This window comes from Panthera uncia, chromosome D1 (assembly GCF_023721935.1).
Source record: "Panthera uncia isolate 11264 chromosome D1, Puncia_PCG_1.0, whole genome shotgun sequence".
Taxonomy (NCBI): Eukaryota; Metazoa; Chordata; class Mammalia; order Carnivora; family Felidae; genus Panthera; species Panthera uncia.
Genome location: NC_064808.1, coordinates 99,756,493 through 99,770,117, shown reverse-complemented (window position 1 = coordinate 99,770,117; position 13,625 = coordinate 99,756,493). Strand labels below are relative to the sequence as shown.

General features: G+C 39.6%; 1 protein-coding gene across 6 annotated transcripts in view; it reads right to left on the bottom strand.

The window, feature by feature from the left end:
- USP28 (ubiquitin specific peptidase 28) overlaps positions 1-13,625 on the bottom strand; it is a 64,452-nt gene that overhangs the window by 16,524 nt on the left and 34,303 nt on the right. For 2 of the 6 annotated variants that reach the window (XM_049612971.1, XM_049613006.1), the window contains exons 2-6: positions 11,356-11,432; positions 9,758-9,906; positions 7,854-7,981; positions 5,042-5,137; positions 1,350-1,526 (exon numbers count right to left, since the gene is read on the bottom strand). In XM_049612971.1, coding sequence (XP_049468928.1) covers positions 1,350-1,526; positions 5,042-5,137; positions 7,854-7,981; positions 9,758-9,906; positions 11,356-11,432 — 627 coding nt within the window. Of the gene's footprint in view, positions 1-1,349; positions 1,527-5,041; positions 5,138-7,853; positions 7,982-9,403; positions 9,481-9,757; positions 9,907-11,355; positions 11,433-12,362; positions 12,437-13,276; positions 13,415-13,625 lie in introns of those variants that run through there. The other 4 variants (XM_049613014.1, XM_049612980.1, XM_049612989.1 and 1 more) reach the window with 4 other exon arrangements.

Here is a 13,625-nt window from a genome sequence, read left to right as displayed (position 1 = left end):
TCCAGATCTATCTGAGTCTATGGTTCATGCTAACTACTTCTTATAAGAAGGGACAAGGGTAACTATCAGATGATTTCACTCACATGTGGAATTTAAGAAAAAAACAGATGAACATAGTAGAAAGGAAGGAAAAATAAGATAAAAAGAGAGAGGGAGGCAAACCGTAAGAGACTGTATTTAATACAGAGAACTGAGGGTTGCTGGTAGGGTGTTGGGTGGGAAGGTGGGCTAATTGGGTGATGGGCATTAAGGAGGGCACTTGTTGGGATGGGCACTGGGTGTTATATGGAAGTGATGAATCACTAAATTCTACTCCTGAAATCATTATTACACTACATGTTAACTACCTTGGATTTAAATAAAATTAAAATTTTTTTTTTAAAAACTGGAAACAGAAAAAAATATATGTGTGTGTGTGTGTGTACACACACACACACACACACACACACACACACACACACATATATACACACAGAAAAGGGACAAGGAAGAAGGGTTCAAAGAAGACTGGACTGGGAGAATCAAGGAATCAAGTACAGAGTTTCCACGATGCCGATGACTGAGTAAAATATATAGAAACAATAATTATGAAGTATGGACTTTTTTTATTCAATGGCTTCTAGAGATTCTATTAGCCGGGACACATACATCAATCCTGATCTGAGCTGGAAGAGAATCAGAGGGCTCGTGTCACTGGGTCTCCCTGTTCCTGCACTAGGTAAGCCCCTCTGGGCTGTCCTCTTCACTTTCTAGCTGTTTTTTGTTTGTTTGTTTTTCACATGTTTTAATTGTCTACTCAAGAATAAAGCTTTCCCTGAGGTTAACTTGGTTGAGTATCCTTAGCAGATGTGAGAATGAGATGTTCTGGAAGATCAGGGCTGGAGTGGCAGTGAGCTTACAGCTAGTTAAAAACAAGGTAGACCTGGTGGGGCAGGAACACCACTGCAGATGGATCAGAACCCTCTGAAACACCCCACCATCCTGTGGGCAAGACAAGTGAGTGCAGCGCCCTGCTGGCAATCAGGAATACTCCCACCTAAGTAGGAGCAAACTCATCCCTTTAACGACAAAGAACTCACCGCCCTTGAGCTCTAATGGAGTGAGTGTTCACCAGGTGGGAAGATGGTGCACAGTTCAAATTAAACAAGCAAACAAACAAACAAAAAGCCATTTACTATTTCTTTTTCAGTATTTTTAAAAAGATTTTATTTTTAAGTAATCTCGACACCAACATGGGGCTCGAACTCACAACCTTGAGATCAAGAGTCGCATGCTCCACTGACTGAGCCAACCAGGTGTCCCCTGGCCCTCCCGCCATGTGTACTATGTTAAACATTTGTTTTCATTACCTCTCCTTGGATGCCAGGTCAGAAACTGGGCAGTGCACTGAAGAAAGCGGTAACGTCACGTGGTCACTTTGAGACGTGGAGCTTTCTGAGGCAGGTTTTGTACTGGCAAATTCGATAACGTATTTCAGCATGTCCGGGAGTGGAAACCGAGCTGGGCCTGAGCCGTACTTCACGTACCTAAGATGCAAAGACAATGGTGCTCTGACTGGCCAGGTTTGTCTAGAGCTTTGTGGCTTGCTGACAAAAGGTCTGTCACTGTGCAGAGTCCGTTGAAAGAAAGGCTCATTTCTAAATGCTATATGGTATTCAGTGCGTCACTCAAACAATCCAGAAGGCAAAAATTCTCTAACTACAAAAGTAGAAACTGGTAACAATCTATGTGATTACACCTGGCAGGAAACATTTCAGATGAGCTCCCAATTTAGGTCTTATCTGTTGTGCGTTCTCTTGATTCCAAACCACATCTAGGATCAGGTCATAAAAGTAAATTCTATGTCTTTAAGAAAAATAGATTTATTACCAGGACTCAGATCCACAGATCCACAAATAACACTGGTGAACTGGTACCCAAGGGTTTATTCTTTGCTGCCCGTTAGACCCCCTACTGAGAAATTAAGGAAAATGATAGAGAGCCAGCTGGAAATGAAAAGAAGGTGTTGATAAAGGTCAGAGTTTAAGAAAACCGATAAATCTTTCCTCTGCAGGGTCCCCAGCACCCTATTATTCATGCACTCATTCAACAGCATAGGCCAGCCATCAATTGTTGAAAGCTTCTCTGTGATCAGTAATTAATAAATATCTTCATTATATAACCAAAATAATTAACAAATTATTGTAATAATACCTAATATTCTGCCATTACCAGCACATATTAGACCCAACAAAAAGATACACTGTTAAAGTCATAAACTCTATAATTCACTATAGTGGCCAGAATTTAAATGGGACTGGTTGACTGGTTGGTAAAGGCAAACCCTATAATTATGGGCTTCCATTTACAAAGGGATAGAGAGGCACTTCGTATTTTTCTTCTCCAAATAAAGTGAAAGAAAGAAGCAGGTACAGAACTAGGAAGAAAGAAAATTGTGTCGATATCAAAAAGGGCATTTTGAGGGGCACCTGGGTAGATCAGTCAGTTCAGCGACCGACTTTGGCTCAGGTCATGATCTCACAGCTCGTGAGTTCAAGCCCTGTGTCGGGCTCTGTGCTGACAGCTCACAGCCTGGAGCCTGCTTCAGGTTCTGTGTCTCCCTCTCTCTCTGCCCCTAACCCACTCACATTCTGTCTCCATCTCTCTCAAAAATAAATAAACTTTTTTTTTTTTTTAAAAAGGGCATTTTGAAATGAAATTGCTAGTGGTAAACAAAGTGTAATGCAATTCAAAGCCAAACATATGTTAAAGGGTAGGTAGCAAAGACACTTCATCCTCACTAATTTAAAGAAGGAGAATTAGCATCTGGCTGCCACAGAGACTTGAGGCTTTCACTGAAAAGGATGTCAAATATTCAAACTCAGAGGAACCTTAGAGAACTGTACTATTCTTTAAATTTATTTTCTTGCATTTATTTCGGCTTATCTAAACTCGACTTACCTTTCAAGATCTACTTTCTCTATGAAGTCTTCCTTCCAGCCCCCATCTACCCCCTTCTGAACTTCTACAGGCCAGGACCTAAACTTCTTATCTGTACCACAGACATGGTTAACGTGTGTTCAGAAACACACAGTATTTGTCGAAAGAATTAATTTATGCTGACTGGCCTGGACCAAAGGAAACATTTTCTTACTGGAAATGCAGCCAAGATATGATATGGCATGGGACTTTAAGTCATCATTTTACACATCATTTAAGTCATCATAAACCTCTTCCCAGGTATGCTGTATTTTAGTAGGGTACTTATACAAAACTTCAGTGAGAATTTTTCTCTAAGAAACTTATCTTCAATTTTCTGACATCATCATTTTCCTGTTTGACTGAATTCCTTTAGACCAACTACTTCATGTAATGCAGCGTCTCTATTAAGCTAGTAAAAGTGGAGCGAAAGTAGTTTCAGAAAAGATGTCTAGGCTTTATGCTGAGGTATCTTAGAGAAGAAAGGGTGGACCTTTTTTTGTTTTGTTTAATGATGTAAGTACTGCACGCACCTGGCAAGAAAACTCAAAGACAAAAGAGTGTAAAACAAATTATGAAATTTACCCAGCCCGTCTCGGTTCTACTGCCTACTAGTATCCATTAAAAGTGTCTTGTATTGGGGCGCCTGGGTGGCTCAGTCGGTTGAGCGGCCGACTTCGGCTCAGGTCATGATCTCGCGGTCCGTGAGTTCGAGCCCCGCGTCGGGCTCTGTGCTGACAGCTCAGAGCCTGGAGCCTGTTTTAGATTCTGTGTCTCCCTCTCTCTGACCCTCCCCCGTTCATGCTCTGTCTCTCTCTGTCTCAAAAATAAATAAACGTTAAAAAAAAAAAAAAAAGTGTCTTGTATTTTTTCCCAGGAGCATGTCACACTTAGGTAAGCAATTAAAAAAAAATTTACCCAAATAAAGTTATCTGAGATATTAAAAGTCAGTTATTTATTTTTTTTAAGATTTTTTTTTTTTAAAGTAATCTCTACACCCAGTGTGGGGCTCAAACCTGTAACTGCAAGATCAAGTCACATGCTCCACCGACTGAGCCAGCCATGTGCCCTTTAACAGCCTTTTTATTTTAAGTAGTATCATACTACATAAAATGCTCCTATACTCTGTTTTAAAATCTAAGTAAGTCAGAATGCCCTGTTGGTTACTGGCAAATTGAGTTCTTCTGAGTTATAATACATCAGGTATATTTGGTCTTATAAAAACAAATTTTTCCAGCCTTACAAAGCATCAGTGAAACCTTAGAAGTAACATATAGTCACATGTAGAGTCCTTTAAATCACTTCCAGGACAGTATCTGAGGAATTAATCCTCAGTTTAAGTCTATATTAAGACAAGTAGAAAACTAATCACTCTCATCGTGGACAAGCTCTTCCCAAGTGAGAGAGAGGAAGCTAAAAATGGGGACCTATAGATGCAGGGTCTTGGGCTGGTATGGAGAGCTGGTATGGAAAGTGCTGGAAATGACATTCCATGGGATTTACTTCTTAAATGCTGAATCATTGGGATCTGTCTTTACTAGAAAGGAATTACACTGACTCCTCCTTAAGAAATCATGGGGTGATGCCAAAGAAATAGTCAGTGCAAAACAAATAAACAAAAAGGGAAAGATTCCTCCATAAGAGAAAGGACTTTGTATGTGTCAGAACTATTAGCGCTTTGAACCATTTAGCAATGCTCCAAGTAGAATAGCATTTTGTTTTTGTTTTTATCTTTCCCAGATACTTCCACCTTCCCAAGACAGAGGGACTGGAGTACTGTGACAGTTACCTCTCTCATGTTTGTGAAAAAGATGACAAGGGAAGTAGAAGGAGTAAAGGGCTTTAGTGCACTGCTAATAACTGACTGCCTGACTGAGTTCTGTAAGACCTTGGGACTACTATTTGCCCATAGATACTACCAGTTCATCTTAAACACTGCTTCACACTTTGAATTTTTCTTAGCTATTTTATAAAACACACAAGTTAATACTTCAATTCTGAATTAATTTTTAAATACAAGCAAATTATCTGATTTTAATCTTCTATCTTTTATATTTCTAAGCACGAAGGTATCACGACTCACCTTTCCAGTTTTTGCTGCAGAACTTTTATTTCCTCCTTCAACTTTCGAATACACTCTCTCTTACTTCGAATAAGCTCTTTGCTCTTGTACATGTACCTAAGCAAATGATAACACCACAAACACCATTTACATTTAAAAGCACTGATAGCACACAGTGTCAGCAAACTAGGGATACAAAGGAACTTCCTCAAACAGACAAAGGACATCTATGAAAACACATAACTAACATGATACTTAATGGTGAAAGACTGAAAGCTTTCCCCTTCAGAATAGAAACAATTCAAGGATATCCACTCCTGTCTCTTCCACTAAATGTTTTTATTGGAGGCATGGCCAATGCAATAAGGAAGGAAGGGAAGGAAAGAAGGTAAGAAAGGAAAGAGAGAAAGAAAGAGGGGGAGGGAGGGGAGAAAGGGAGAAAAGGAGGAAGAAAAGAAAAGAGAAAAGAAATCAAGAATAGGCATACAAAGGAAAGCAAAGGAAAAAGTAAAACTGCCTTTTGTTGCAGATGACACATTGTCTACATAAAAAATATCAAAGAATTTACAAAAATGCATCAGAACTAGTGAGTGAATTTAGTAAAGTCAAAAGACATAAAGTCAATTCAAAAACAGAGAGGGAAAAAAATCTACTGCATCTCTGTATGCTTATAAAGAAAAAATGGAAAGTAGAGCTTTTTTAGAAACCACGATAACATCAGAAGCATTAACTGTTTAGGTATAAACTTAATCAGATATATGTAAAACCTGAACACTAAAATTACAAAACTCTGTTGACAGAAATTAATGATTCAAATAAAAGGAGCTATACCATGTTCATGGACTGAAGGATTCAAAATAGTTAAGATGTCAATTTCCCCAAATTGATCTACAGATTCACCATAATGCCAATCAAAATCCCAATAGTTATTGGTAATAACTGACAGGCTCGTTCTAATATTTATCTAGAAATAGGTAAAACCAACCAAAATAAGACCAAAATAGTCAAAACAATTTTGGGAAAAAAAAAAAAAAAAGTTAGGAGATTTACATTATCTGATGACAAATTTACAAAAAGCCACAGTAATCAAGACAATGTGGCACTAGCTTAAGATTAGACAATAGACAAAATAGAGACTCCAGAAATAGACCCACAAATATATGCTTAATTAATTTTTGACAAAAGTACCAAGGTAATTCAATGGGGGAAAGGAGAGTCTTTTCAACAAAAGATGCTGGAATAACTGGACATCCACATGCCTCCTTTCCCTCTCCTGCAAAAAACAAAACAAAAACCCCCACACAAAACAACAACAAAAGAACCCTTATCTCATACTATATATAAAAATAAACTCTAAATGGGTAATAGACATGGATGAACATAAGAGCTAAAATTATACAATTTCTAGGAAAAAAATGGAAGAAAATCTTTGTGATCTTGGGTTAGCAAAGATCTTTCAGTTAAAACACAAAAACACAAACTGTAAAAGAGAAACTGATATATTAGACTTCATCAATACTAAAAACTCCTGGTCTTCTAAATACATTGGTAAGAAAATGAAAGAGACGGCACAGACAAGAAATATGTGGATCTGTATCCAGAATATATAAAGAACTCACTCCTACCACTCAGTATGAACACAACGAAGATACTTCAAAAGTGAACAAAAGATTTGAAAAGACACTTCACCAAAGAAAATATACAAGTGACCATTAATTAAGCACATGAAAAGAAATTCAACATGGTTAGCTATCAGGGAAACATATATCAAAAGAAAAATAAGATATTCCTACAAACCCACTAGAATAGCTAATATTTAAAAGATGGACAATTCTAATTATGGGTGAGGATTTGGAGCAAATGGAACTCTCATATACTGCTGGTAGGAATGCAAAATTATACAGACACTTGAGCAAACAGTTTGGGCATTTCTTACACATTTCAACATATACTTTTCATACAACCCAGCAATCTCACTCCTAGGTGTTTTACCCAGAAGCACTAAAAACCACACCGAGACTCTTAGGCAAATATTCATAGTAGCTTTATTCACAATGGCTTAAAACTGGATATATCTGAAACGTCTGTCAACTGTTAAATGGAAAAAATATTGGATTACTGCTACAGTGGAGTACTACTCAATATGGATGAGCCCCCAAAACATAATCCTGAGTGTAAAAAGATAGCCACAACAGGGAACATACTGAATACTGATGTCACAATGGGACATTCTAGAAATGGCAACACTATAGGGCAAGAAAACAAGTTAAGTGGTTGCTAAGGCCTGGGGATGGGGAAAACGGATTAACTGCAAAGGGGCATGAGGAAACCTTTTGGGGGATGGAAATATGACAGACTGTGCTGGTGGTTACTTGACAATATTATTTTACTAAAACTCATTGGCACATCTAAGAATGTATGATTGTTTTGCATGTAAACCATACACTGATAAACCAGGCCTTAAAAAGATTAAAATCCTATAATGTAAGTCTGTCTAGGATTTTTCTTTTCCAGGAATACAAATGGTATTCAGATTAGAAAGAAATACACTGTGGCTACTTCACACACTGTTCTTCACCCGAGAATTAGCAGGCTTTCACCTGAAGCCTAGCTACTCAAACTGTGGTCCCCAGATCAAAATCATCATTAGCATCACCCCGAGAGCTTCTCAGAAATGCAAACTCTTGGGCCCTACCCTAGATCCAATGAATTCCATTAATCCATATTTTCATATTATCAAAACCTCCAGGGGATTCCTATGCACAATACACTTAGTAAACTCTCCCCTCTCCTTCTGTAATACATCAAGAAGACAGCCCATCACAGAACTCACCTGTCCATATAAATGATCTGAGGAAATTCCAGCTTATTGTGAATTTTCTCTGGCTGACCGAGGGACTGATTGAACTCAAATCTTGAGAGCTCAAAGGTCAACACTGGAGGCAGCTTTGTAAACCAACGCTATGTCAGAAGCAAAAATAAAGAAGTTAATTTGAGGAAATAGCAAAAGCCAGATTTAAACTTTCTTCTTCTGGTATAGAATTTATATTCAAATCAAATTCACCCTGGAGTTTTGTTTTTTTTTTTTAATCCCCAATACTAAAATGACCACTTAGAATCATGCCCTCTTAGAGAATATGGCTAAACATTCCTCAAGTTTCCATATTTACAAGCCAGCCAGTCAACATTTTACTCAACTATCATCCTCAGAAATAACCACCCTTAAATGCATGAACTGCACCAAGAATCTACACAACTGATTCACTAAGTCATCAGTATTCAAAAGAGGATCAAAACCTGAAGAAAATGGCTAGCCTAACCAAAGAATTAGAAATTATGACCTAAGCAACATAAAACTAAGGAGACAATTATCTCCATGAAATCAGCTCAAAACACTAATATGAGTGTTTACAAGCTATTCAACATAATTTGAATCCCCTTTATTTCTAAAAAAGAAACTTGAAATGGCCTCGTGATTATGAGGGCTCAAGTTTCTGGAAAAAACCTCTGAATTCTAAGAATTCACGGATGTCTTATAAGGGACCCGGTCAAACTACCTAGATGTTACCTTGAGTTTCAAGGAAAGAAAGCACAGACTTATAAAAAAGATCTCAACTGTTCCTGATCCCAGATGAGGAAACACTAACCCAGGAAAGGCATTCCTGCTCAATTCACCTGTCTGCCAGAGGTCTGCAAGAACAGCTTTACAATGCTCCCTTTACCAAAGGTGCACATGGCTAAGCTCCCTCCACGCACCCTTGTTGGCATGAGGTGAATCCAGACAGCCTGACTACCTCAGGGTCAATCTAAGTAAGGATAAGAGTTTTCTATTTTCTTTTATACCGAGTTCCCATTCTGGAATAAAGGTCTCCAGAGATCTAAGGAGCTGGTAAACACCCCTTCCCTTCTGTAAGAGCACGCATCAGCCGAGCATGCGTGGGACAAATGCTGTGCCTCCCGACCCTGAGTTAGGACTTTCCTTGGAAAGCCGGGAGCCGGCAGCTCTGGCCTAGGTCCCACACTGCCCTATGGCTGCCTAGCGCACTTTGACAAGGCTCATGTCAGGCTCCCGATGTGGATTCAAAAATAGTCAGCAACTGAGTTGGACTCACATAAGCCCACAGCTTCGTTTCAACACACGTGATGAAAGGAGAATGATCCAAGCTGTGTGGTACTGACAGTGATGCTCCAAATTCACTAATTCTTAACCCAACTGGAATCCTGAGGTATTGCTTACCAGTGCTCTCCCTCTAACTCCCCCCCCTTCTTTCCAACCCACAAAAATAAACGAATATTAAACTTGAAAAATGTTAAAAGCAAAGGCAGAATTTACTATGAAGAACAGTAAATATTATAAGAGGGAAAATATTCTAAATGGCATACCATAGGAGTTAATCACTGTACTTTTACCCTCCGAAAATATGGAGGCAGTGGGTTCTCCCTACTCAGGTACAGGTAGGCTTCAACAGAAAAAGAGAAACTTGATCATACTTAAAACATCAGAAGCAGCATACAACCTTTATATGATTAACTCAAATTCACACTTTTGGTAAAGAATTCATTTATCAAACACTAAGACTCACTAATGCATAGCAACTCGTAAGAAACTTCAGACTAGTTCACCATGTGTTAAATGTAAAGTTAGCTACTATCTGATGGGAAGACAGTTTGCCAAAAAGCTCAGTCCCACTTAACTGGCTCTGTCACTGGCACAGCAAATAAAAATGTCCAACTTACCTCTTGTCCATACTTCACCGAATGATCGGAAGGAAGCAGGTCAATGTCCCCCTCCACCATGGCCCCTTCCAAACATTCGTCTAAGTTGCGATAACCATTTACCTGAAGGGGATACTGGCCGAAGGTCTCATTGTTACAAAAGGGCTTTCCTAGGCAAAGAAACAGATTGCTCTTTTAAAGACATCACTGGTATTATCTGAAGCCTGTTTTTCTGGCACCATAGAGACAGGTTATCTTCTTATTTCAGCAACTTGCTGAGAACCGGTTAGAAGTGCACGTAAGCCTGTGCGGCCACCGCCAACGACCAGCAGATCCCGGTACTGGCCACAAACGACTGCCAGGAACTTTCTTTCACAAAAAGAAAGACCACCAGACATTACGTGCTTCCTGATCAAGGACTATCCCATCTCTTGTGAATTCGTCTTGCCAAAAAAAGCCTTACCTGAATCTGGTCAAACTCTAGATCCAACTACCCATTTGTAAAAAGAGGAGTAGAGAGGAGTGTGTTAAACTGTATCATGGGTATGCAAGGGGAGAAATTTCAGACTGTGGGGAATCCCAAAAACAACCTGGTTTCTTAAATTTTTTAAGTTTATTTATCTTGAGAGCGAGCGAGAGGGCACACAAGGAGGGGAGGGGAAGAGAGAAGGAGAGACAGAATCTCAAGCAGGCTCCACGATGTCAGCGCAGAGCCCTATGTGGGGCTCAAACCCACGAACCGTGAGATCATGACCTGAGACAAAATCAAGAGTCAGAGGCTTAACCGACTATGCCACCCAGGTACCCCAAAACAACCTGGTTGCTTAAAATATACATTTCAAGGAGAAAAAAAAAGATGGGGGGAGAGTGTACGGATTTTGTTATGAGACTTAAAAGATGTATCAACCAAATATAAATGATCCACATTTCGATCCTGATTAAAACAAACTGTAAAAATAAACACTCATTCCCTCCCCCCAAATATATAGAATTATAAAACAACTTGGAAATCTGAACACTGACTAAATATTTGATATTAAGAAATGCTACTTTTTTGGAGTGAATAGTGGCATTGGATTGTTTTGAAGAGAATATCAGAGGGGTAAGAGAAAAAAACGACTTAGGGAAAGTCTGGCCATGGGCTAATGGTTGCCGAGTTCATGTGGGTTTTTAGACTGCTCTATCTGCGTGTGCTAAAAATTCTCCATAGTTAAAAAAGAATTAAAATTACACACCCAACATGCAGCTTAGATAAGCCTCCATAGCAGAGAAACATTTTTTGGCAGTCTAACTCAATAAAGCCTTTTGAGATTAAACATTACATTGAAAAAAACAACACAGAGAAAATGGAGTTGCATCACTGTGACGGACATTAACACTGGACGTAGGCTGTGCAAACATTATACAATTTAATCTAACAATTCTGAGACAGACACTATGTATGCCCATTTTACAGATGAAGAGGCTGAGGGTCCAGGCACTCACACCGTTTGTCTAGGATTACACACAAAGAAGGTAGAACCAATATTCAGACCTGGGACTGCCTGACTCGAAAGCCTTTTCGAGTAATACAGATATGGTCACAGGTCTAGAATCAACATTGAGAGGAAAGAATTTACCTTCACGAACCCCTTCAGTGAGGAAAGTCCCGTAGAATAGCTGCACCATTGGGTTTTCAGATTTGTTCCTGGGATTGCTGCTTTTAAAAAAAGGAAACAGTTCTCTATCATTTGGATCAGATAAGCACTGCACTAAACCTAATCATCATTCAAAAGCGAAAATAGTACATTTTCATCGACCTCCAAAGAGCCAGATATGGTCTAAAATAAGGAACGGGTTAAATCAGTTTAAACACTCATGGAACAAATATATGGGCCTGATCCCTGGCTGTGAGGAGCTGAAAGTCTAACAGGAGCGTCCCACATGCAGAAAAATACATGTGTCTTTATACAGTTATTATATATAAGAAGTGACAGAGATGTATACGAGTTACAGAACAGGACAGAAGTAAGAATCAACCCTCTTGAGCAGTTTTGCAAATAAACACAAAGTTTCCCCAGGGGCACAACAGAAATGAAGGAAAACAGTTTATTTCTACAAGCCCATCTTAAATGGTTACTATGTAAGCTTCCATGTACAAAGCTGTCCTATGATGTACAGGTCTTTTACTCAGCATTAAAACAGTTTAGAAAATGTCTCAGCATCTGTATTCGAAAAGGGATCCTTGTAGTCTTTGCCCGGAATTTCACTTCTGAAATTCGTTTCAGTGACTGAAATGATTAAATTCAATGTATTCATGTGCTACCACCACGCTCACATGTAGGATTGATCTGACTTTTAAATACATTTTGTAACATGGGCTGTGACTTCAACAAAGTTAAGAGTTCTGGCCCTTCGGTAAAAAGCTGCGGGTCAAGATGCTGATCTACATCCTCAGAGACGAAAACCAAAGGCAAGGAGGATACAAAATGACAAGTATCTGAATGGTGACCCTGTGAAGTTTGGCAAAGCCCAGTAATTTCCACTTGAGAAGCAAAACCCTGTCCATTCCCCGCTTCCCCATATTGCAGTTCTCCCTGGACCACTGTGAGTAGGAAGGCCGTACAAACGAATCCTCAACACTCACTTAACGTTAACAGCTAGCTGGAATGCGTCCTCCAGCCAATCCAGGAGCTTGTGTGTGAATTCACTCACATCTTGCTATAAGAGAGGCACAAATTGCAGAAGAGTTAGACCCAACACTACAGGAAATGAAAATCTGCCCTTATCCCACCAACGAGTAAGACACCACTGCTGTGAAAGGACTTCTTTACCAAGCAAGGACAGATATCATGAAGCTAGGAGCACTGGAAGGCAGCTCCTGCAGACAGACAGAAGGCAGCTTCTGACTAGCTTATGGCCAAAGAGGAAACTGGAAGTTCACCACTTCTGGCCACATCTATTTGTAACCAACCAGCAAACAAATTCTTCCAGGTAGGCCTTAAAAAAAAAAAAAAAAGTCCACAGAATGGACTACAGTGCTCTAGAATAATATGAGATCTGAACGGAGAAAGGAAAGTTTTATGAAATGTTTTGAGAATTTTGTAGGACTGTAAGACCTTTAGATAAACAGAGGGAAAAATCAATTTTATACAGAAGGCGCTGCTCTAATAGTGACAGCTCTGTTTTTTAACACAAGGCCGGGAAAGGGAAGTCCTAATGTCTCGAAGAGAAAGATGGCTCAGAAAAGCTGCTGAACTTAGGTTTAGATGATATTAAAAACAGGATTTCTATCGGGGCCATCCCAAGGCAAATGTGCAGACAAAGGGCTTTACTTTTGTCAGTGACCCTTTGCTATGATTCGCTGAGATATTTTCCAATCTCCTCCTCTCTCCTCCAACAGCCCCTGTGTACTTGGACCCGGGGCACTTCTGGTCCTTAGTCATGTTCAGGGCTGACTACATGGCTGAACTGGGGCAACATCAGAGTAGTATCCACAAGGCAGGACTTCAAACATCACAGGGTTTGAGGGAAAACACGAGAATCACAGGCTTCTCACACCTGCTGTTCCTCAGGTGATCGGAATGCTCCCTTTAAGAGATCCAGGGCTGCGGAAGGGTCTACAAATTTGCGATTTGATCCCATCATCAGAGCAAACAAGTACTGAAGCTCTTGCATAAACACGATATTTCTCTTTTCCTGTAGAGGAGACAGCAACGTGTGCTCTTACAACCCTTCACTTGGAAAATTATAACATATGAAAGAGAAGCGTTGTCACTGATCCCTCCCTAATTCATATTTACCTAGATCTAGAGCAGTGGGGACTCAAACTATGTGACCCATACTCTATAAGGTCCGTGTGGGACACTGAAGACTACCTATGTGGAAGCCTGAAAGGGAATACTGTCAG